This window comes from Hippopotamus amphibius, chromosome 4, assembly GCF_030028045.1.
Source record: "Hippopotamus amphibius kiboko isolate mHipAmp2 chromosome 4, mHipAmp2.hap2, whole genome shotgun sequence".
Lineage (NCBI taxonomy): Eukaryota > Metazoa > Chordata > Mammalia > Artiodactyla > Hippopotamidae > Hippopotamus > Hippopotamus amphibius.
Window position 1 is genome coordinate 19,303,081 of NC_080189.1, and position 24,047 is coordinate 19,327,127.

Here is a 24,047-nt window from a genome sequence, read left to right on the forward strand (position 1 = left end):
GTATCCTCAAGATTAGCAGAATCCCGTGATCAGATCCAAGACGTGAAAAAAATTGTAATTGGCTTCTCTGAGTCATAGCTCCGGGTTATAATCTGCTCTTTTGGTTGAACAAACCAGTCAAGACACAACACTGCCAAAGCAGTGCAGGCTCGGTGTGATTTCAGACAAGCTTGGCTACCACAGGACGCTGGCGGAGACAATTACACTTTAGTAGAGTGAAGAGAGAGAATGGGAAGGACCATCTCTCAAGAGATTCAGCTTCAGTATTCTGCATGGAAGGGATACCCCTCCAGATTAATCAGCCTGCAGAGAAAACAGTCGTGAAGAATATGTTAATGTTCATCTCTGGGTTAAAAGGCATTCTTCTTCTTCGATGGATCCTATGGGCTTTGTGCTCTCTCGGCCTCACTCCATCCCCACCCCATCCCCCCGCAAGATTCTGTGAGAACCCAAGCCTTCCTCCACCTTCCATCAAACTGATCTGAAGGGTGCTCTAGGAAGGAGGGCAGGCAGGGTGAGCAGGGCACCAGAATAAACATCATCATGGCAGCTAATAACCCTGCGAGGATTATTACTGGGGGACAACAATGGACCAGCTTGGGGTTGTTGTGAGCACTGAATGTAAAGGGCTTAGGATGCCTGGCACATTCGAAGCTAACACTCAATAGATGTTAGCAGGATTTAGTACTATCATCCCAATTTTTCAAACAAAGAGACCAACTTGGGAAACTTAGGAACTTTACCCAACGTCACAAGGCTAAGAAATTAAGCATCAGAGCCGGGATTGGAATGAGGTAGGTTGACTCCTGAGCCCACCCCTCTGTTGCCTCCAGGGGAAGTGATGCTCAAGGAGGAGCAGTTTACTTCTGACTTTCCTTTTCATTCTAAGTAGCTGCGGCTTTGTTGTTCTCTGACAAAAGGAAGCAACTGTAAGATAAGGAAAGGCTCCTGTATGACACTAGGGGTGGGCAGGAGGGATGTGTAATATCATGACAGGGGAGCAATGCTTGAGATACTGAATTATTTTTAAAAGGTGAGAAATCATTTTGGCTTTAAAACCAGTGGAAGAGATTCAGATTGTCATTAAATCGGGGACCTGGCAGTAACAAATGCCATAAGCCACCTTCCCAAAGACAAATATCTTTAAAATATACTTAATGAGATACATTGATCAGAAAGTATCGATAGATAATCAATAGATCATTTAGAACCATCACCTAGCAAGAGTGAAAAACTTTTCTTGGAATCTTATAAAAGATATAAATAATTTAAGGTGAAGTTACTCCCACCTCCTTTAAGAGGCTTTTGATTAAGAATGAATCCTCTGACTGACAAAGAAAGTAAACTGTAGGAAGGCATTGTCTAACTTTTCTTAGAAACTTGTTTTCTTAGAAAACCATGTATCCAATCTTGCAGCTTCGAATACCACCTGTGTGCTACTGACTCCCAAATATTTAACTGCAGCCCAGACCTTTCCTCCCAACTCCACCCTGATATATCCAACTGCCTATTTGACATCCCCTCTTAGACCTTTGCTGGGTGTTGCAAACATGTCCCAAGACAAACTCCTGATTTCTTTCCCCAGCTAGCGATTCCACCTTGTGTGGTTCAGGCCAAAGCAAAACTGAGGACTTGGAGCCTTCTTTGACTCCTAATTGGTTAGCAGATCCAATTGGCTCTACTTTCCCAATATATCCAGAATCTGATCGTTCTTCATCTCCCTACCATCATCACCCAGGTCCAGCCACTGTCATCTTTTCCCTGGGTTATTACAATAGTCTCTCTGTAGTTTCTCAATGCAGAAGTCAGTGTGGCTCTTTTAAAACATAAGCCCCATCATGCCACTCCTCTGCTCAAAATCCTCCAATGGCTCCTCAGCTTGCTTAGAGCCAAAACCAAAAGCCCTGCTCACACTCTCCATCACTCTGCTTGCTCTGAGCTCCTGACGCCTCTGACCTCACCTCTCTCACTCTTTCCCTCACTCACTCTGCTCCAGCCCCACTGGCCTCCTTCCTCGAAGGCTCTAAACACGATTCCACCTCAGGGCCTTTGCACTTGCTGTTCTCACTGTTTAGAATGCTCTTCCCCAGACATGGCTCACTCCTCACTTCCTTCAGGTTTCTACTCACCTGTCACCTTATCAGCAAATCTTCCTCTGACTCACCCTATTTAAGGGATCAATTCCCCCACCCCACCACCACTCCCTATCCCCTTACCCTACTTAATTTTTCTGTATCGCATTTATTGCTGACATTTTTTGAGCATATGTCTGTACTCCCTCTATAGACAAGAATAGAGAAGTTAGAATAGAATAGGGAATGGAATGGAATAGAATAGAGAAGGTAGACAATGTCTTCCTACAATTTACTTTCTTTGTTAGTGGTAGGATTCACTCTTAATCGATATATTTATTTTTGAATTTATTTCTCTACTCCCTTACTGGAATGTGAAGGCGGGAACTTTGTCTAGGTGATATCCCAAGCACCTAAAAAGTGCCTGGCACATAGTAGATGCTCAATAAATGCTTACTGAGTGAAAGCATTAATGGATGCTCCTGCCTTCTACTGACTGACGACATATTCTCTCAAAATTCTAGCACTACATCCAGAAGTTCTGACAGTAAACAGCAATTAAGGATGTGTCTTTCCTCATAATGATTCCAGGTATTCCAGTTTTGATTTTCAACACCACCAGAAAAAAACAGTATTTGAAAATAAAAGTAGTCCCAGTTATCTTCCAATCCTTCCAGCCAACCTTCTACTGGTTTAGAGAAACTCCTGACAATCCTCCTAGTTAACTCAGCCCGGTGCCACTTACAGTCAAAAGGTGCAGTACCGCCAGTTTCTGTTGAAGCCGAGTATGGTCGCCATCTCCTCATTGCTCAGTTTAAAGTCAAAGACCTGGAGAAGTGAGAATTCCAGAACACCATCGGCAAGCCAATTCCCGGTGCGATTTGAGATCTCCCAGCCACACCAGCGGGGAGCAAGCTCACATCTGCAGCAGTAACTGGCCAAGGGAGTTTCTCCCATTACGTCCACCAGATATGAATTTGGCTCTAAATTAGGTGCTACACAGAGACAGAGGTATTTCTAAGGTTTAGTGTTCCAACGGGGAAGGCAACCAGGCTTATCGGGACTGAGCTGTACAGTGTGCATTCTCCCTGATGGACATGTGGGTTCTTCCAGTAGGGCGGTTCCTCAAGTCCATACCTTCCCTGCTGCTGGGAGGCAGAGGGTTTAGGCAGGACGGTCTGCTCTTGCATGTGGCCCATGACCTAACTGCTCAGGAGGAGCCAAGGGCCTTCTCCATGAAGAGAGGTACAGCTGTGCTTAGACCTGACGGGACATCACCGGCTGCTCCCCCAGCCTATCCTTGGTCATGGATCATTCAGCTCAGCTCTGAGGTCAGCTCCCTGGCCTGAGAGATGGCAGGGTGGTGGGAAGCGGGGGAAGCCCACAGAAAACACGGGGACCTCATGAGAGGCCTAATGATGGAGTCTCTCCCGTCGCCTCCTCCACTGAGAAAACCAGGGCCAACCAACTGGAATCTTACCTGAAAGTTCTCAGCGATGCGTGCTGGCATCGCAGACTTGGGAATCATGGCCACGTTCCTCTGGATGTGGAATCGGACCTAAACCTGTGCAGAAGGGGACGTTGTGTTTCCACTTGCCTACAAGGACCATTCCCTCTACTTTTCCAGAAAAATAAAACATCTCTGCCACTCACTGTGTCTTTAGTACAACAGCTAGTGTTGACTGAGCACTTTATAATCATCAGACACTTGCCAGTCCTCTGCTCAGTATCTCCCTTAATCCTCACATAACTTCCTTTTTTTAGGGCTTCCCTGGTGGCGCTGTGGTTAAGAATCCGCCTGCCAATGCAGGGGTCATGGGTTCGAGCCCTGGTCTGGAAAGATACCACATGCCGCAGAACAACTAAGCCCATGTGCCACAACTACTGAACCTGAGCTCTAGAGCCCGTGAGCCACAACTATTGAGCCCACATGCCACAACTACTGAAGCCTGTGCTCTGCAACAAGAGAAGCCACCGCAATGAGAAGCCCGTGCACTGCAATAAAGAGTAGCCCCTGCTCGCTGCAACTAAAGAAAGCCCATGTGCAGCAACGAAGACCCTACACAGCCAATAAATTAATTAATTTTTTAAAAAACTTCCTTTTTTTAAAAATGAGGTAATTGGCTGGGACACTGTTTGGGGCCATGAGGCTGATGAGTAGTGGAGCTGGGATCTGAACCCAAATCTTTTGGCTCCAGAGCCACTCTCGTTCCTGGAAATAAGACTCAACAGAAGCCATCCTTGTTTCAGTGATAACCATGGTATTTCCTGGAAGTCCAAACAAACAGGCTTTTCAGGAAGGGCCTTAGTGAGCTTCCTCTCCTGTTTTTCCCTCCTGCAAGGAGTTGAATGAAGACAACACAAGGAATAAAACAAAACTGGTTTGGTGGAGGGAAAGGAAACTATACACATTGTACCTGGGCTGTGGATTTTTTGTGCTTTGCAGCAATCTCCTTCATCTTGGGATCCTCCAGTAGGGAAGGGTCCCCTGGCTTGGCCCTAGAGGGAGAAAGATGGCTGGTGTGAATTATCACCATGGCTACCACATGTAGATGAATATTACTCCAGCGACGGCCCCAAGGCTGATCATCAGTCTTCTCCATGTGGGAGACGAGGCAGGAGAATTTGGAAACTTCATACCTTACCCATAGGTCCACCCATGGGCTATGAAGCCTCAATAGTTTTGCAAAGGTTGGTCCAGTGCTGGGTGGCTGAACTGGAGTATTCCCAGAAGGTTGGACATGTTGCTGTTTTTTTTAAAGTTCCCATATTTTCCCCACTGTTTGAGTATGCCAGGCACATTGCCTTACACGCATTTTTCTTTCTGATGGCTTTTTTTTAAAGAATGTCCAGAGAAAGATGAGATGCGTTACCCATATCTATCTGGAGAGCCCAGAGGGCTGTAAGCTGTGACAGCGATGCCCTTGGCCTGGCAGTACTGGATCAGCTTCTCCTGTGTGAGGTATGGGTGACACTCAATCTGTAAAAGCAAACAACCCTCATCACTAGGAAAGTCTGCCTGCTTTTTGAGCTTCTCATAGGGACTTCCACATACACAAAAAGATACTGTCATTCAAAGGCCAAACACTGCCCACTGCTAGGCTGGCTCGACCAGGCTGGCCCACACGACCGACAAGGTACCTGATGACTGACCTTCAAGCTGAGACTCATTGCAAAGCATTGAACTTGCCTCCAAATGTTTAAGAAGTAATAGGGCGGGATGCTTACCCGTTACTAAACAGAGTCTACCTGGTTAATCACTGGTTTGTATTTCAGTCCAGGTTTGTTCAAGAGCCTTTTGATCTGGAAGTGGTTGAAGTTGGAGATCCCAATGTTCTTCACCAGCCCCTCATCCACCAGGTCCTCCATGGCCTGTCATAGAAAGAGACACCTTTGGGCAGTGCTGGAGGGATCCCAGGGATCCTGGCTTGGCTTAGTCCTCTCTGGGACGGAAGTACCTGGCACAGGATCCACTGCAGTAACGATTAACTGAAGCATGAAGAGGAATTTTCCATCCAGCCCACGGACAGAGAGGAAGGCAGGGGTAATAAGTATGAGGTGTTCGGGGGACACTTTAGCCAGTGGTCCTCAAATGTGGCTGCAATCTGGAATCACCTGACAGCTTTAAAGTACGCTGATGCCCAGATTCCACCCCAGGATGTGGCCTCAGCACCGGGATCTTTAAAACTCCCCAGGTGATTTTAATGCACAGAAGGCCCCTGGGGTAGAGGATGCAGGCCTTCAAACTGGGCAAGAATGTTTAGAATTGATGAGATCGCAAGGTCCCTGAAATACCTGAGTTGGGCAATGACACAAGATAACAGTTTCTGCGTACCATAGAGCAAGCACAGGTGGGTGTATGACACATCTTGACATCCTTACACTTTATTTCTCCTGTCTGCTTCAGGGTGTTCCAGGAGGTTTCTATCAAACTGGTTGTGGGTCCACATAAATGGTCAGTTGCTGCAGTCCGGCCTTTTCATCTTAGATCCTTTGACCTTGATCATCAAAATCTTTTTATGCCCTCAAAATCTTTCATTTAGCAGTCATTCTCAAATCCATTCTAAGGATGCAGCACTGTGAAAATCAGGGTACTTTTCACAGAGAACAATGACATAGTTGCCACGATGAATACTATCATTAAGAATGAGGGCAAGGGGCTTACCTGGCCGTGCAGTGGTTAGGAATCCGCCTGCCAATGCAGGGGACACAGGTTTGATCCCTGACCCAGGAAGATCCCACATTGCCGCGGAGCAACTGGGCCCGTGTGTCACAACTACTGAGCCCACATGCCGCAACCACTGAGGCCCACATGCCTAGAGCCCATGCTCTGCTACAACAGAAGCCACCACAATGAGAAGCCTGGACCACCTGGGAAGTCCCTGCTCTTTTACTATTGCTAATTTTGACTTATAGAACCTAACTGCAAATGACAAATTCTTGTCGAGGAAATCAAACGGTAATTCTGAAGATCTTTGTCATATGGCTCTTGATCAGGCTGGTAGTTTGTTTCCTTTTTGGTTTTCCTTTTACATACAACCCAGAGAGCTTCATAACAGTCTTAAAACCGCACCCATAGAAATGCAGAGTTTTCTCCATCTTTTTTTTTAACAGCCTTTCTGCTGCTAGAAGGCATGTTTGATGATGTACTTGCCAAAGACAGTTCCCTTCAAATTCATTTACAGGATTGCTCACCTTGCTGTCATGAAACGATCACTTCTCTTCCTCATTACCCTTTCCCTCCATCATCGTCTGTTTTGCTACCTAAATTTTCTTACTGTTCATTGTTAAAATTCAAAGCCACAAGAGTGCTGTGCTTACAAATAAATACCTTTGAACAAACAGAAAAGTTATATTTCATTTAATTATGGCAATTCTAAGATCTTCAGAAAGGTCAGGCTTAATACATGTTTAACCTGTAAAACACAATACAAACTCATAATTCTGCGTGCTCCACACTGAAACCTGGCAAAACCACACAATGAGCTCTTGGAGTTTCTGTCACTATTCATTTGCGATTTGGTCATTCACTTTGTTCTCTCCTAGCACTGGCAAGAGAAACCATTGTTTCAGGGAAAGAAAAAAAAAACATCACAGAAAGACTTTCATTCCTTAATTCAGTGTTGAGTACGATCTATGTGGAATAGGTCATTATCTGATCTGAGAAGTGGGACGCACCTATCCCCTGATGTGTGAATGTGTATATTTACTGGGTGCTGAGCACCATGTTAAGGTTTTTGGTGGTTGGATTTCTGAGACAGAGACTCTGCTCTGTCTCACACTATACATAACCTGAAAAAGTCACCAATCTCTCTCCATTCTAATGTCTTCATTTGCAAATGGGGGCGATGACAGTTTCTGCCTCGTAGGGTTGGGTAATTAAATAAGCTGTGACTTCCTGGCACTCCATACGTGTCAGCTATCTTAATATTTAAATTACCATATCCTGAAAGATATAAATTATTAGCATCTATTAGAAGATTTTTTTTAAGAGGCAGGAGAAACTGAGGCTTGGAGGAGTTACATAACCTATACTAGGTTACTCAACCAATCAATACATGCAAACCCAGGGCAAAACCTCTGTTCCAAATCCCTCCCCCTGCTTTGAGAATAGCATGGGTTTCCTCCATATTGAGGTATGTTATATTCCCAGCCTCCTTTGAGGACTCAGTCTTTTTTTTTTCTCAGATCTTTATTGGAGTATAACTGCTTTACAATGTTGTGCCAGTTTCTGCTGTACAACAAAGTGAATCAGCTGTATTTATACATATATCCCCATATCCCCTCCCTCTTTAGCCTCCTGCCCACCCTCCATATCCCACCTCTCTAGGTCATCACCAAGCATAAAGTTGATCTCCTTGTGCTATGCAGCAGCTTCCCACGAGGTATCTGTTTTACATTTGATAGTGTATATATGTCAGTGCTACTTTCTCACTTCAGAGGACTCAGTCTTAACCTTTGAAAATGTAAATAGGGTCAGATGGACCCAAAAAGACAAAGGTGATTAGGAAGGAGTTCAAAGAATCAGAGAATGACAATGAAATTAAACAGCATCGAGCACCTGGACTCCTTCACACCAGTGTAGACCCTTGTGGATGACTGAGGCAAGTTTTCACTCCCAGCGCGCACTCCCAGCGCGCTGGGAGCAAGACGGAACCTACCTCCCAGGTATCCAAGAATGTTGCTTTACTGAGGATGATATTGCCTTTATCGTCTTTGGGATAAAAGTCCTTCCCAGGCTGTAAATGCAGAACAAAAAGCTTAGCGCAATGTGCATCTGAACACTTGCTTCTGTCAAATGAGGTTTCAAGATCCTGATCGTAACTCCTGCTAAACCCCCACATCTGCATACCATGTTTTCAAGCTCCAGGGTATCAATTTCAAGAATGTAAGTTTAAATAAAATCTCTAAACCAATCTACTAGAGTATAAAATATGAATTCTTATATTTTGAAAATTGCTGGATTGATTGATTTTTCTTCTTTTTTTTTTTTTTTTTGGCCGTGCTGTGCAACTTGTGGGATTTTTGATCCCCAGACAGGGATTGAACTTGCGCCCTTGGCAGTGAAAGCATGGAGTCCTAACCATTGGACCACCAGGGAATTGCCAGAAACTGCTGGATTAACTTTAAAATCTATCATGATCACATTCCAGAAGCCACCATTATCACCATGGGCATAGACTTCATATACCCAGATCTCACATACGCCTGCGAACAAACTTCAGTTTCATGAGATGAGAGAGCTGGGAATTCATGTCCCTCAGCCTCTGGGGTGCAGGCAGGAGCAGAGCCCCAGGCAGTGATCTCTGTTTCTTCACTGAGGACTGGCTAGCTTTCAGCACGACCATACTTGGGCTCTTCTCCAAAATGGCATTCCCAGTGCTTTGGTTAACAAGAGGGTTAAGCCCTGAAAAGTCATTATGTAAGAGTTGGCCTGGGAGGGGAACCCTTGGTATGGAATCAGGACCAAGGTTATGTGGCAGCTGTGGTTTGCCTAGGCTGCCAGAAATCATAGCTCTCTCAGACATAACAGGGAAAAGCAAGGCATGTAGTCACTTCTGCAGTGGTACATGGACTCAGCGTCCCTTTCAGGCCAGTACCTTTCTGCTCCACCATCTCATCCTGAGAACCTTCCCATGAAGTCCTGAAGTGCAGGACGTCCTGCTTCAGCTCCCCCTGGCCTCCAGCCCCCAAACCCCAGCTGTTTTCCAGCACCTGCTTGGGAACTAGAAATTGGGATGGGCAGTAGCTTCAACCTGTAATCCCTGTGGCCAGTGAATAAGATAGAGGTCCAGATAGTCGAGTTTCAGATCCTTGAGGGTCTTCTGACAGGCTTCCCTCACTAGATGCTTCTCGAAGAAGGTGGGCCACAACTGCAGAGAGCACAGCAGTGAGGAGTCAGCACTGGACAAAGAAGGGGCTGTATCACACCTGCCCTCCCTGCCTTTTGACCTTCACCCCGATCTAACCAGGCTATTTACAGCACAGTTGTTTAAGAGGCACGATCCAGGGATGCAAGGTCACCAGGTTGCTCAGGAAGTCAATGATATCTCTTAAGTGTTGAGGACAAGTTATCTTTTCAACTCTCCTGGCATTCTACATATCTCTTATGATGCCTAGCATATTTGGGGATGGATTCAGTGTTTGTTTACATGTGGTATTCTCTTCCTTGGCTGTAGGCTTTCTAAGGTCAGGAATTGTGGCCAGCATTTAAGTTCTTAAGCCTTTGGGAGCAGGTGGTCCTCTCTCTGCTCTCCCACATCTCTAAGCCCATGGGCCCCAAGTGATGACTCTAAGAAGTGCATCCAGACTAAACCACAGCATACAGTGGGGTCTGTTTGTCCCACTAGATGCATGAACTTTCCAAGTACCTGTAACTAGTGCCTTTTAGCAAGCCGGGTATATAACACAGATCCAGTGATTCTCAACCCTCCCTCACTCGGTCCCCCAACCTTTTTAATAACATTTTGTAACTTGCCTTTTACTAGACTGAACTAAAATGAAATTCATATGTGAAAATAAAAAACGATTCCACCATTTCCCAAAATACTTGTGGCTGAGAACATCTGGGCCACAACAGTTGAGACAACAATGCTGAAAGGTGGGGCTTCAGGATCCATTTCTGACTGCAGCCTTGGCTTTTGCTGCCACGGGGCAGACAGAGCACACTGATGGGAAAAGGGTTGCTAAGGGTACTGTCATGGCTCAGTGGAACCATCCCCACTATGGGAAAAACCACTCAAGATGGGTAGCAGTATCTCTGCTCAGCAATACTGGGCTAGAATATGGATGTTTGTATCTAGGATGTTATAAAGACAGCAATGAAGACAGCTGGGGAAATGACCTGAGTACTTAGAGCAAAGGCAGGCAGAGTTCTAGGTGCTGACCAAATCCAATACTTCCTCCTGCCTTGAAGCGCAGCCCTCCCACCAGGCGAGCCCTTGGTACCTTGCTAACGATGAAGAGGTCCTCCTGCTTCACAACCTTCTCTTGGATCTTCTCTTGGATGGCTTCTCCCACCTTGTGCTCATCCCGGTAGGCATAAGCACAGTCCAAGTGGCGATACCCTATGTCAATGGCCACCTTCACAGCCCCTCTGACTTCGTCTGATGCAGACTGGAAGGAAAAAGAAAAGACCATCACAGACTTATCCCCAGACCACCTTCAACAGGCTCTCCTGCACAGCCCAGCTCCTCCACACCAAGGTTTCCCTGAGGTCTCACGTTCCAGGGAACACCTGGGAAGAAACAACGTGCTTTGGAAAACTTTTCAAAGAGAAGGAAGGAAAGCGAATTACCTTTAGAATTATAGCTTCATGTCATATCCTAGCTCAAAGCCCATTCCTTTCTAACCCAGGTTCAGCCTCCAGCCCAGAAATGTCTCCAGGTGTATGGAGGAGACTGCAAACTGTTTCTAATGACCAGGCTGAAAACTGGATTTTGAAATAACCCAAAGGAATTTTCAGAGAGAAAACGGTCATTACGGCATTAAATCCAGGCTCATCGCGTACTAGGTGTGTGGCCTGAGCAGATTACTTAACTTCTCTAAATCTTGTCTACAAAATGGGGATAATAACAATAGCACCTTACCCTCATGACGTCACTGTGTTAAGCACCACAATGAATGTGAAAGTTCCGTACAGCACCCGGCACAGACCTAAGGGTCAGTGATGCAAGATCTCATACAACTATGCTTCCAGGAAAAGAAGTAGAAAGCCTTGCGAGAATGGAGTTTATTCCTTGCCCTCTCCCACTGCCCCTACAAGGCAAGAAAGGAGGAAAGAAAGGAAGAAGGTAAGAAAGAAAGGAAGGAAGGAAGGAAGGAAGGACGGGAGGGAGGAAGGAAGGAAAGAAAGAAAGAGAGAGAGAGAGAGAAAGAAAGAAAGAAAAGGAAAGAAAGAAAGAAAGAAAGAAAGAAAGAAAGAAAGAAAGAAAGAAAGAAAGAAAGAAAGAAAAGAAAGAAATGGAGAGAGAAAGGAGAGGAAGGAAGGAAGGAAAGGAGGAAGGAAGGAAGGGAGGGAGGAAGGAAGGGTATTAAAAATACCACATTCTGTCTAATCTAGCCAAACCAAACAATGAAAAAAAAAAAGCACTTAATACTGATCTTCCACAAAATCTTTTTCAGACCTCTTCTATCATCGTGAAATAATAAACACATTCAGAAGCATCCCTGGGGACTTGCCTAGTGGCACAGTTGTTAAGAATCCACCTGCCAATGCAGGGGACACAGGTTCGATCCCTGGTCCAGGGAGATCCCACATACCACAGAGCAACTAAGCCCGTTCGCCACAACTACTGAGCCTGAGCTGTAGAGTCCACGAGCTGCAGCTATTGAGCCCACATGCCACAACTACTGAAGCCTGTGGGCCTGGAGCCCTGATCCACAGCAAGAGAAGCCACCACACTGAGAAGCCTGAGCACCACAACGAAGAGTATCCCCCGCTTGCCGCAACTAGGGAAAGCCCACGCAGCAACGAAGACCCAACACAGCCAATAAATAAACAAATAAATAAATAAATTTATTAAAAAAAAAAAAGAAGCATCCCTGGATATCCCTCCCAATCACTACACCCACCTTTACCTTCACTGGTAAACACATAAACCTTAAAAATTACATCATCCGACACCTTGAAAGTGTTTCCCTTCATAATCCTTACATCTAATTCTGAAATTCTGAAAATAATTTTTTGGGTAAATTTATACAAGGTGAGCAGATGCACTGGAGATCTGGAAGCAATTATTTGTCACATCTGTGTCAAAGTAAAAGCTCTGATTTGGAGCAAAGCAGCCCTGTTCAAGCATGAGAAGCTGGCATGAATCAAGCTGGAACTGATCCACTTGGACAGATTCCTGGAGAGTGCTTCCTGAGGATGACTGGGTCCTGGGACCTGGAGGGAGCCTGCTGGTGAACCCAGGAGAGGAGATGGGAAAGCCAGGTGCAGAGAAGGGCAGAATCAGAGGAGAAAGACTCAACAGAGAGACAAGAGAAGGAGGAAAGTGGAGAACTGGAACTAGTTAGGATGGCCATCACAGATGGAAATGAGAGTGAGGGCAGTTAGAAAGTGATGGGAAGACATTTTAAACTTATCCTAAGTGGGGCTCGAAATCTGCTTCCCTGAGCACTGGATGTGCCTTTCTGAGTGAGTGAGTTTTCCCAGCTCACTCTAGCGACACTTGGGGAACCTGAGCTGCCAACTCCCAGTCCAAGCCCCCCTCTGGCTGGGACCACCCTCCCTGTGGTCACAGCCTTCTCAGACTCTAGTGTGCCCCAGAGATTGTTAAAAAGAAGGTTCCAACTCAGTAGCCTGGGGTGGGGCCTGAGCTTCTGATTTTCAACACTCTCCCAGGCGGTGTTGATGCTGCCCGGGTAGGTTCCACCCTGGGCAGCATGGAGTGCCAGGGCCTCCTGAGCTGTCCCAGCCCCTCCTCCCAACCACTAACCCAGGCCAAGCCAACCCAGGGCCCTCCAAGTGTCCTAGAGCCAGGGGGAGTTGAGAGGGAAAGGCTGCCAAGAGAGAAAGTGTCCAGGAAAGCAGGTGTATTTTTTAAAGACCCTAAACTGCTTAACCTTTGCTACTTGCTAGCAAAGCTCTCACCATTGCTGGAAAAAGCCAGTCTTGGAGCTTTGCAGCCTGAATCAGCCCTGAGAAAGTAAAGCAACCTCTGTCCTGCCTACAGGGCCCAACATTTACCTCCCCAAACCCTTGCCTCTGGACTTTCCCTACTGACAGGAGAAAATGTCCAAAGGCCCTCGAGGGAAGCAGGTGTCCAAATATTTGCACACATACCTTCCAGGTGCCGAGGCCCACGATGGGCATCTTGGCCTTGGTACTGAGCTCCACAAAGGTGGCCATGGTTGCGTGCAGAAGTAGTCCTGAGTGAGCAGATTAGATGTCTTCTGCCCCACTTAAGGGTGCCGACCCTGGCTGCAGAGGGAGGAGCTGGAGGCTGGGGGAGGGCAGACATTTCCTGCCCTGGCACGAACAGGGACATCCTTTCAGCCTTTTGTAAGGCTGATTCATGTTAATGAACTTCAAACACGGCAACTTTGTGCCAAGTTCTCCCTGATACAAAACACATGGATTATTTTATGAGTGACACTTAAAAGAGATTTTATCCATTTTTATTCTCTTTTGCTAGTTTAGTAAATGGAAAATAAAAAGGCACATGTATTTAATTTGCTCCTATCTAATTGCTCGACAGTTGTAAATATTTTCCCCTCAGAACATGGAAATTACAGAAGTATAAGAATACATTTATCTGTTAACCATTTGGACAGGATCTTTATATACTAACACTTTATATGCTAATACTTTTCATATACTTATTTAGTGGTTCTTGTCATTTTCCTTAAAAAAATCTTTGTGATAACAAAATGATGTATACTCATTATAGTAAAATTAGAAAATGTAGATTATAAATAAGGAAATATTAATCACCTATATTCTCACCACTCATGATACCATTACAAGAGTGCTGTTTCCTCCAGCCTTTTTTTTTCTGTGCGTATATATACAGGAAAAAGAGGAAGGGGCTACGTGCTGAAGAGAGGGTTGTAGGGCCTGTGTTCAGCTTGTGGATGTTCTTCTGATTGGTTGATGGTGAGGAAATCAGGAGTCAACACGATCAACCTTATGGCTCCAACTGGTCTGGGGTCTCCATGCTTGTGGGCAGCATACAGTTAACTTCTTACACCTGGTAGGGGTTTCAGTATCTGCAAAACAGCTCAAAGGACATGACTTAGAATATTATCTATAGCCCTTGAGGAGGAAATAAAGGTCCTTGACTTTGTTAAATGGTAAAACTACTATTATTTTGTCTTGCTTGACTATTTTCCTTTCTGCATTTTCTCACTTCTCTGATTAAATTTATTCGTTGGCTAAAGTTTTTCTACAGATGAGAGGTAGGCAGAGGACATGCAGGGAGGTCTGTTCCAAGAAGGCCCCACAGTGTCCTGCTCAGTTACACGTATAATTTTAAACTTAGGACCACAAAATAACCTTTCCTATACATTCATAAATACTCTTCTTAAAATTGTTTTTACATCAAACATTTTTAGTGGTTGTAAAAAAATTCTGTTTTATGGTTATAATGTACTCAATCATTCCCCCATTCTTAGACATTTAGGTTATTTCTAGTTTGTTTCTATTATAAGTAATATTTCAAGGAATAGCGTTGTGAGTAAAGCATTGGACACATTTTGGTTAATTTTAGGCTCCTTCTCCAGAAGCTGGATTATGTGGTCAACGGAAATTTGTTTTAGTTGATCATGTGAAATGTGGTTCAAAATTGAGGTTGTTGTTGTTTTTGTTTGTTTTTTGGGGTTTTTTGCGACACCATTTATAGAATAACACACCCCATTGTTTGTAATGTTTCAGTAATTATTTACAACTTTCATTTTTTTAATATTATGTTCTTTGTAAAATAGAAAAAGAAAAATCAGTAGAGAACACGGAATAGATTAAGTAAGAAAATGAAACCATCCGTAGTCCCACCCTTAGAGATGATTACTGTTAATATCTTGGGGTATATCTGTGGATACCCAGTTGCGTTGAAACGTCCCAAAGCGGAGGAGAACTGCGCCTCATTTCCCGGGGTGAGGCTATGAAGAAGACGAGTCTAGGGTGGAATATCCTGGTTCCCCAAACTGTAGGATCGCAATGCCTGCAGGAGGTGTCCCGGTGAGTGGGCCGGAGGTAGTCTCAGGGTATCCCAGGAGCCGCAGCCCAGTGCTGGGAGAGCAGCCCGATTACTCACGTCCCCTGGCAAAGCAGACTGAATGGAAGTGTGACCGAGCAAGTGAACCTGTTGCCCTGCGCAATGGCAAGACCAAAAGAGGCAGTTCTTTTGCAGCAAGAGCAAGGCTTTATTGCAGGGCAGCCAAGCAAGGAGACAGGAAGCAAAGCTCAGCTCTGTCTCCCCGATGAGCTTTTGAGTGGGGTATTTATTGTGATGTAGGTAAAAAAGAGGGAGAGCGGGCTCGGAAATGATTGGTGGAAAGTAAGGGGAAGTTTCAGGAGACCTCTGTGCAGGTGTGACTGTCCTTCATGTCTCTTCATGGGTGGTATGTGCAATATCGGGAGAGTTCCACGTGTTACATGCAGTAGATTTTAGGTGTATGATGTCCAAAGTTCATGATCAATCATTCTAGTCCCTCAACGTGCCTGTGTGATGCTCAGTGGAAGGGGCTGTTAGTGTTTCCATACCTGGATTTCCTGGTACTCTGCAAGACAAGCTTGAGAGGGTCTCTGTTACTTATTTTGTTTCTACCTCATGGGCGTTGAGTGTGTAAGTTACGGGGTAAGGTTTCAGAAGGACCAGGTGAGCCCCTGAGTGTCTCAAGGCTGAGACTGTGAAAGTTGTGACATGCACAAGTTCATCCTGCACATTATATTCAGGGGAGCTGGATGGAGGTTATAGAGTGGGCTGTATGGCTAGGGATTCGATGGGGATAAGGACATCTCGGATGACTGCTCAAAGGGATGGATGATCACACTTGAGGACCAGATACATGAGTCACATCTCGGGGGAAGCCAGTGTATAGATGGTGACCCATACCAGGTACCATTCCCACACTGTGGGATTCTGCAAGTCTCCCCTCAACCCTGCTGATACCTACAGAGAAGGAAGCCTAAATGTAGTGGATTTTAATCCTGAAATACAAGGAAGTCAAAACAAAGACTTTAATTTAAAGGAGAAAGCCACAGTAAGCTGGAGGCGTAACAGAAAATTTTCAGAAGTGGATATAATTGGCCAGAAGCAGTTGTTTGCAGCCCATTTTTTTTAGTTCATGCCATCAAAACTTAATTTCAATCTCATTTATTTAAAAAAAAAGTAAGTTTTAGTTCCATGATGAACTGAGGACTATCTGGTTCAGAATTTATCTCACAGGAAGAATGATTCAGGCACAGGTCTTATCCAGCTTAAAACAAACAAAAAAAGGCCTTTGCTGTCAGATGAGGAGAGGGCTGATTCTGATGATGGTTTACTGTTATTTTTATTACTATTAACAGGCCTGTGCTATATAATATTACATGTATCAACACACTGTCCCATTACTCTTCAAGTAGCCTCATGAGGTAGACATTATCATCCTCATTTCACAGCTGAGGAACTGACACATCCAGATGTTAAATAATTTGCTCAGGGTAGATGATGGAGCTGGGATTTGAATACAGCTTATTGGGCTCTAGAGCCATTTCTTTGTTTGTTTATAGTTAGGCCCTGTGCTAAGTGACCTCTATGCATCCCCCGATTCAGTTGTCACAGCGCTATAAAGTAGATATGATTATTAATCCCATTCGATGCCAAGGAGAAAACTGAGAATTAAAGAGGTACAACGTCAAGTGGCAAAGCCAAGATGCAAACAGGCCTTCAGGGTCCTGGGCCTTCAGGGTCCTGAGCCTCCAAGACTAACTCTTGTGTTATTCCGCCACCCTCACGCCCCAAACCCTGTATTCCACTTACCGCTACCCCCATAAATAAACACCAAAGAAGGAGAGAGACTGTAGCATCTGGTGGGGGGACGGTAGTGGGGATTCTTGGGGACACTGATAACCAGTGGAGGTGGCTGACATGCCCCTCCAATGGTGCCAATGCCTGCAGGCTTTACACACTCATTGGATGGAGTGGTCGTGCCTGGCAGACGGCAGATGATGGCTAACAGGTTGGGTCCACGAGCGTGAGAAGGCTATTCTCTGCTGTATTAGTTATCTACTGCTGCGTGATAAATTATCCCCAAACCTAACGGTTTAAAACAACACAAGGCACGGCGCTGCGCCGCGCTGCTCGACACGCTCCGCGGCGCGTCGGGACCGGGGTCCGTGCGGAGACCTCTTCGTCCTGGGACACGGGGCGCAGCCGGAAAGGCGTCCGCCCCCTCGCCCGTCACGCACCGCACCTTCGTGGGGGTGGGGAACCTGCTGCTAAACCATTCGCAGACGACCTGCTTCTGGGTCGGGGTTTCGCACGTAGCAGAGCAGTTCCCTCGCTGCGATGTATTCAAAGGCTGCCCTCCAGTCCATTCTCTGCACCTGCGTCCCTGTTCTTGTCACTGAGTTCATCAGTACCATTTTTAGATTCCGTATATGTGAGTTAGCATACAATATTTGTCCTTCTCTTTCTGACTTACTTCACTCTGTATGACAGATTGTAGTTCTATCCACCTCATTACATATAGCTCCATCTCACAGACATATATATACTACCAACTGTAAAATAGTCAGTGGGAAGTTGTTGTATAACAAAGGGAGTCCAACTCGAGGATGGAAGATGCCTTAGAGGACTGGGGCAGGGAGGGTGGGGGGGACTCCAGGGGGGGGAGTCAAGGAAGGGAGGGAATATGGGGATATGTGTATAAAAACAGATGATTGAACCTGGTGTACCCCCAAAAAAATAAAAAAATAAATAAAAATAGTTTCAAAGTAAAAAAAAAAAAAAAAAAAGGCTGCCCTCGACACAAGGGTTTGTAAAATAAAACAAAACAAACAAAACAAAACAAAAAACAAGAAACGTCTATTTTCTCATAGTTTGTGTGGCTTGATGATGAACAGTGATCCACGACCAGCAACCCAGACGTCCAAGCTGATCAAGCTTGTACTCAACTCTGTAATTAAGGAAAAATGAGTCATCTAGAGCATCAGGGAAAACATATTTTGGGGAAAGATTGCCGCAACAGGAGGAGGCTCTCAAGCTTCATTTCTGCTTCCCAGAAAACCCTGCTCTCATGAGAAAGGGTCCACAGGTATGGGGGTCCCTGTAGTGTAGGAGGAAATCGACTGTATTAGATTCCTGAGCTTTTGTCTCTATTTCCATAAAAAATACACATTTCTAAATATCCATTTACGTTTTTTCATTCATGTGCTTTTGGGAGGTCAGGTGCATGAACGGACTCCATCCGTGGCATATGAACATCATTGTTTCATACAAAGCCCTCTTTGTCTGTTTGACGTATGAGTTTATGTATTTATCCTGTTTTATTTCTATTCCTCGTGCTCAGGCCATCATGCTAACATACTTGGTGAATGCTTTCATGATGCTGCTTGGTAGGAAGTGTGCCTGTGTCTGGAGCTTGTATAAACATTGTTATGTTACGCACATTTAGTCCATGCACTCCACACGGTGCTCCACGCTGTGCATTCACCACATTCTGCCTGCAATCTCTAGTTACCTTTATCCAGGTAAAGACACCCTTCCTTCTCAAGGAGGGAGAGAGCCCAAAGGGTAGAGGATCCCCTGAGAGAATCTGTCAGGCAAGGGAGAGATCCAATGGGAGAGGAAACACCCTGGAGAAGGAGAGAGGGAAAGAAAGAATGCTGGCAGCACGATGCCAAGTGCTTCTGTGCGATTTTCCCATTTAACAGCCAGAATAACTTTACCAAGTGGATGTCATCATCAACCTCCTGTGACAGAGGCTCAGAGGGCTAGGTAAACTGTGCAAGTCAGTGAGTTTATCTGAGGGGATATTAGGTCATCTTAAAAGGTCAACAGTTAATAAGTGAAAGATCTTTGCTATAGACACAGATTAGGCTTTTTCTAGAGCAGTGGTTCTTGACCTTAGCTGTACAATAGCAACACCTGGGAACTTCTAACAGCTGATGCCTAGGACCTCGCACCTACTCACCCACAAGACATTCAAATTTAACTGGACTTGGGTAAAGCCCGGAGGATGACTTATTTTTTTTTCCAGGTCTTAAGTAGATACTTTGTTGAAATTTAACATGCTCCCCAGACAAGCTGCCAGAACCTGAGCATGGGCTGATGAATTTCACGTAGTGAACACTCTCATGTAAACACACCCAGGAAAACAAACAACTTTACAGACACAGAAGCCCCCTCATGCCCCCTCCCAGTCACTCCCCAGACCTTCAAGGACAACCACTATCCTGACTTCTAACACCATAGAGCAGTTGTGCCTGGTTTTGAACTTTACTTACATATTTTAATAGAACCATACATCATGCATTCTTTTGTGTCTGGCTCCTTTCACTGAAAAGTATGCTTTTCTCTTTCTGCCTTACTTCACTCTGTAAAACAAATACCCTATGCTAACAACACCTATATATGGAATCTGAAGAAATGGTACTGATGAACCCAGTGACAGGGCAAGAGTGGAGATACAGAAGTAGCAAATGGACTTGAGGACATGGGGCTGGGGTGGGGGGTGAAGGGGAAGCTGGAACGAAGTGAGAGAGTAGCATAGACATATTTACACTACCAACTGTAAAATAGATAGCTAGTGGGAAGCTGCTGCATAACAAAAGGAGATCAACTTGATGATGGGAGATGCCTTAGGGGGCTAGGACAGGGAGGGGGGGAGGGAGACGCAGGAGGGGGGGGATATGGGGATATATGTATAAATACAGCTGATTCACTTTGGTGTACCTTAAAAACTGGTACAAGAGTGTAAAACAAATATATTCCAATAAAGAATATATTTTTTAAAAAAAGTATGCTTGCAAGATTCATCCATGTTGCTGGATGCAATTGTAGTTTATTCCTATTGTCATGTAATATTCCACTCATGACATTTTTTCAACTGTTGATAAGAATTGGAATCTTTCCAGTTTGGGGATATTATGAAGTCTTGATGCTGCAAACAGTCTTGTATGTATCTTTTGGTGAATATATGTTCACATTTCTGGTGGATATTTACACGGGAGTGGAATTACTAAATCTGAGGGTAAAACACTGGCATTGTAAAAAGCTCCCTGGGGAGCCCTAAAGGGCCTCAATGTGGAGAAACCCTTCTCTCTACTAGAGATTATACCTTGAGTACCATGAAGATGTTTCTCATAATATGCCCTACCAATCACTGGCACGTAAACCAGCTCAGATTTTTGTTAAAAATGCAGATTCCTGCATCCCACTGATCCAAAATGGGGAGGGGGAGAGGTAGTCCTTAGGCATCTACCATTTCAGCAACCCCCCAGGTGATTCTTATACACATCTAAATTGGGGAACCATTGCATTATGTCATATTGCAAAGAAGTCAATCCAGACCCAGTAATATTTCTCGATCCAAGATCTTTTGAAACTGATGAAAATGCAACAACTAAAGGGAATGATGGTTTTAATTGCTTTCAGTGAGGATTTACAGTAGGATCTACTCCTCTCAGGCATTATTAATTTTGAAAGCTTGCTGCAAGAATGGAAATAGTTTAAAGACATTTATAACCTTTTGTAACTCACGAGGGCACTCTTTGGTTGGATTGCTTGTCACTGGGGCTGATAGAATATGCTTCATTTATTCACATAAAAGGAGAGGTGTAGGATGGATCTAAGTCAAGCCCATAGCATTCTTATCTGTGATGGACAAAGAACACAGGTTTCCTGCCAGGAATGATTTCTGGGTTTTTTTGTTTGTTTGCTTTGTTTTGTTTTGTTTGTGAACACAACCACCAGAAGTGCTTTCCAAGCCTGTTCAGTCTCTACCCAGCCAGAGAGGAGTCTCTCCCTCTGGCATCCTCACACCCTGAGAACAAGACTCTGCTGTCTCACTTGGTCCCTGCCTCCGGAATCCAGCTCCCATCTGGTGATCCCTGTGTAACTGGTACCTAATGCCTTAGTTCCTCTGTGCCCAGCTTCTTATCCAAAACAGAAAATACTCTAGCTTCCCACCCCACCCCCACCCTCAACCAACCCTGTTCTGCTCCCACTCATGCAGTTTCTAATTTGGTTTTTGCTTTTTTTCCCCAGTAGGCTGGTTGCCCAAGCTTCTTCTGGAACAACTTGCCCCAGGCCCCTTCTTTAAAAAAAAAAAAAAATTATTTATTTATTTATTGGCTGCGTTGGACGGGCTTTCTCTAGTTGTGGCAAGCAGGGGCTTCGCCATTCTTCATTGTGGTGCACAAGCTTCTCATTGTGGTGGCTTCTCTTGCTGCGGCGCATGGGCTCTGGGTGAATGGGCTTCAGTAGTTGTGGCACACGAGCTCAGTTCAGTAGCTCCGCGGCATGTGGGATCTTCCCAGACCAAGGCTCAACCCCGTGTCCCCTGCATTGGCAGGCAGATTCTTAACCACTGCGCCACCAGGGAAGTCCAGGCCCCTTCTTTTCTTAACATCCCAGCTCTGTTTGAAGCTCTTAACTCGTTTCCAACTGAGCTCCAAGCATGCAGCAGGCTCACACCCAAGTTCACTGGGTGTTATGTTTCACCCTCACACAGCAAGGACCTCATCTCAACAGTTGTGGGCCCTGGACCCTTGCACCTTGGTGAGCCCCTTCTCCTATGAATGTATTTAAAATTATATTTTATGACTGAGCTGGTATAAAGACTGGATTTATGTTTTATTATAATATGTAATAATATGTATTACTACATTCATGTTTTTCTCTTGAGTTTTAAAGAAATTAAAATTAAAACATCTGTGTGGGTCCCTAAAAAATATCACGGGCCCTAGACCCTGTGCCTACAGGGCTTCATGAATATGTAGGCTCTGCACGTAGTCCATTCTGAGATGGGACAGTCTCATCCTTTCCTTATGACATTTTTTCATTAACAGGGTTCATTTTGGGGGGTAGTTTTAGGTCTACAGAAATTATCAATACATTATTATTAACTAAAGTCCATAGTTTATATTAGGGTTCACTCTTTATGTTATACGTTCTGTGGGTTTTGACAAATATTTCACAACACGTATCCATCACTGAAATACCATACAAAGTATTTTCACTGCCCTAAAATTCCTCTGTGCTCTGCCCATTCATCCCTACCCCTTCCCCCCCAACCCCTGACAATCACTGGATCTCTCTATTGTCTCCAGAGTTTTGCCTTTTCCAGAATGTCATGTAGTAGGAATCACACAGCATGCAGCCTTTTCAGGTTGGCTGCTTTCACTTAGAAGTACTCATTTAAGTTTCCTCCATGTCTTTTCATGGCTGGATAGCTCTTTTTTTTTTTTTTTTTTCACCAGCATCCATTGTACGGATGTATCACAGTTCACTTATCTATTCACCTATTGAAGGGCATCTTGGTTGCTTCCAAGTTTTGGCAGTTATGAATAAAGCTGCTGTAAACATTCACGTTCAGGTTTTTGTGTGGACATAAGTTTTCAACTCGTTTGGGTAAATACCAAGGAGCACAATTGCTGGGTCCTAAGGCAAGAGTATGCTTCGTTTTGTTCTTGATGTGGACCATTTTTTTTTTTTTTTGTCTTTATTAAATTTGTTACAATATTGCTTCTGTTTTTTTATGTTTTGGGTTTTTGGCCCCGAGGCATGTGGGATCTTAGCTCCCGGACCAGGGATCAAACCCGTACCCCCTGCATTGGAAGGCAAAGTCTTAACTACTGGACCTCCAGGGAAGTCCTGGTTTTGTTCTTATGACATTATTTTCCCCCTAAAACCTTGCATTTACTTTTCACATACTCAGCCCACCTGTCTAAGGATTAAAAAACCCACTGTGATTTTCTCTGAAAAGTGTGTGCTTGCTCCCAGAATAAGAAGGCTTTCCCTCCAGCCCCAGCACTCCTTTTCTATTCCATCCTGCTGACAAGTCTGTGGGGCTTCTAACCACATGGCAACTTTATTGCTCTCTGGTGGATGCTATTTCACTGATGAAAATAGGGGAGAAACAAGCTTTAAAGGGCCCATTTCTGTTTGGTCAAGTTTCTGCTAATAGACCTGAATTAAGTTTCAGAGCCCTAGATCACAAGTGCAATAGAAGTTTCTGTTCACCGTGAGGCAACAAAGTCAGCACAGGTGAAATTTGGAAAGGCGGACTTCTTTTGTGTAAAAGAATCTCAGCTAGGGGAGGGAGATGGGGGGAGTGGGGAGAGAGAGAGGGAGAGAAGAGGGAAGGATGGAAGGAAGGGAGGGAGGGAGGGAGGAGAGAAAGGGACTCTTCTTGCCTTGAGATTGTTTCCACTGTGAAATAGGGTCTAGATGAGGAAGGAAGAGCAGCAGTGCCTCAGTGCTGAAGGTTGCAATTCCAGACTTAGTTGCAAGATGGTCAAAGCCTAATCTGATTTGAGTCAGCTGTGACTAGTTGGGTAGTCAGCCATACAGAGGACATGACAGAGGCTCATGGCATAGCGTGGCATAAATTTTCACCTGCAGGTAGGGGCTTTTCTGTCTTTGTGTTCTCACTTGTTTGTGAGTTGGCTTTGATTGACTCTTTTTAAATTAATTAATTAGTTAATTGGCTGCATTGGGTCTTCGTTGCTGAGAGCAGGCTTTCTCTAGTTGTGGTGAGCAGGGGTGGAGGCGTTACTCCTCATTGCAGTGTGCTGGCTTCTCACTGCGGTGGCCTCTCCTGTTGAGAGCACAGGCTCCGGTAGCTTGGGCTTCAGTAGTTGTGGCACACGGGCTTAGTTCCTTCGAGGCATGTGGGATCTTCCCAGTCCGGGGATCAAACCTGTGTCCCCTGTATTGGCAGGTGGATTCCTAACCACTGTGGCACCAGGGGAGTCTGGCTTTGACCGACTCTTAAAGTGAACATGAATTTTTAGACTGTGGATTATGACATAGCTTGTTGGAG

At 44.9% G+C, this 24,047-nt stretch overlaps 1 protein-coding gene across 1 annotated transcript; it reads right to left on the bottom strand.

Annotated features, from left to right (window-relative positions):
* Positions 1 to 260: 260 nt before the first annotated feature.
* Positions 261 to 13,425, bottom strand: AKR1B10 (aldo-keto reductase family 1 member B10). Its single transcript, XM_057732117.1, is given in 10 exon segments — positions 261 to 303; positions 2,836 to 2,900; positions 3,553 to 3,636; positions 4,490 to 4,571; positions 4,946 to 5,052; positions 5,322 to 5,444; positions 8,234 to 8,311; positions 9,329 to 9,445; positions 10,521 to 10,688; positions 13,360 to 13,425. Coding segments are annotated over 10 exon segments (933 nt in total).
* Between the last annotated feature and the right edge of the window lie 10,622 nt (positions 13,426 to 24,047).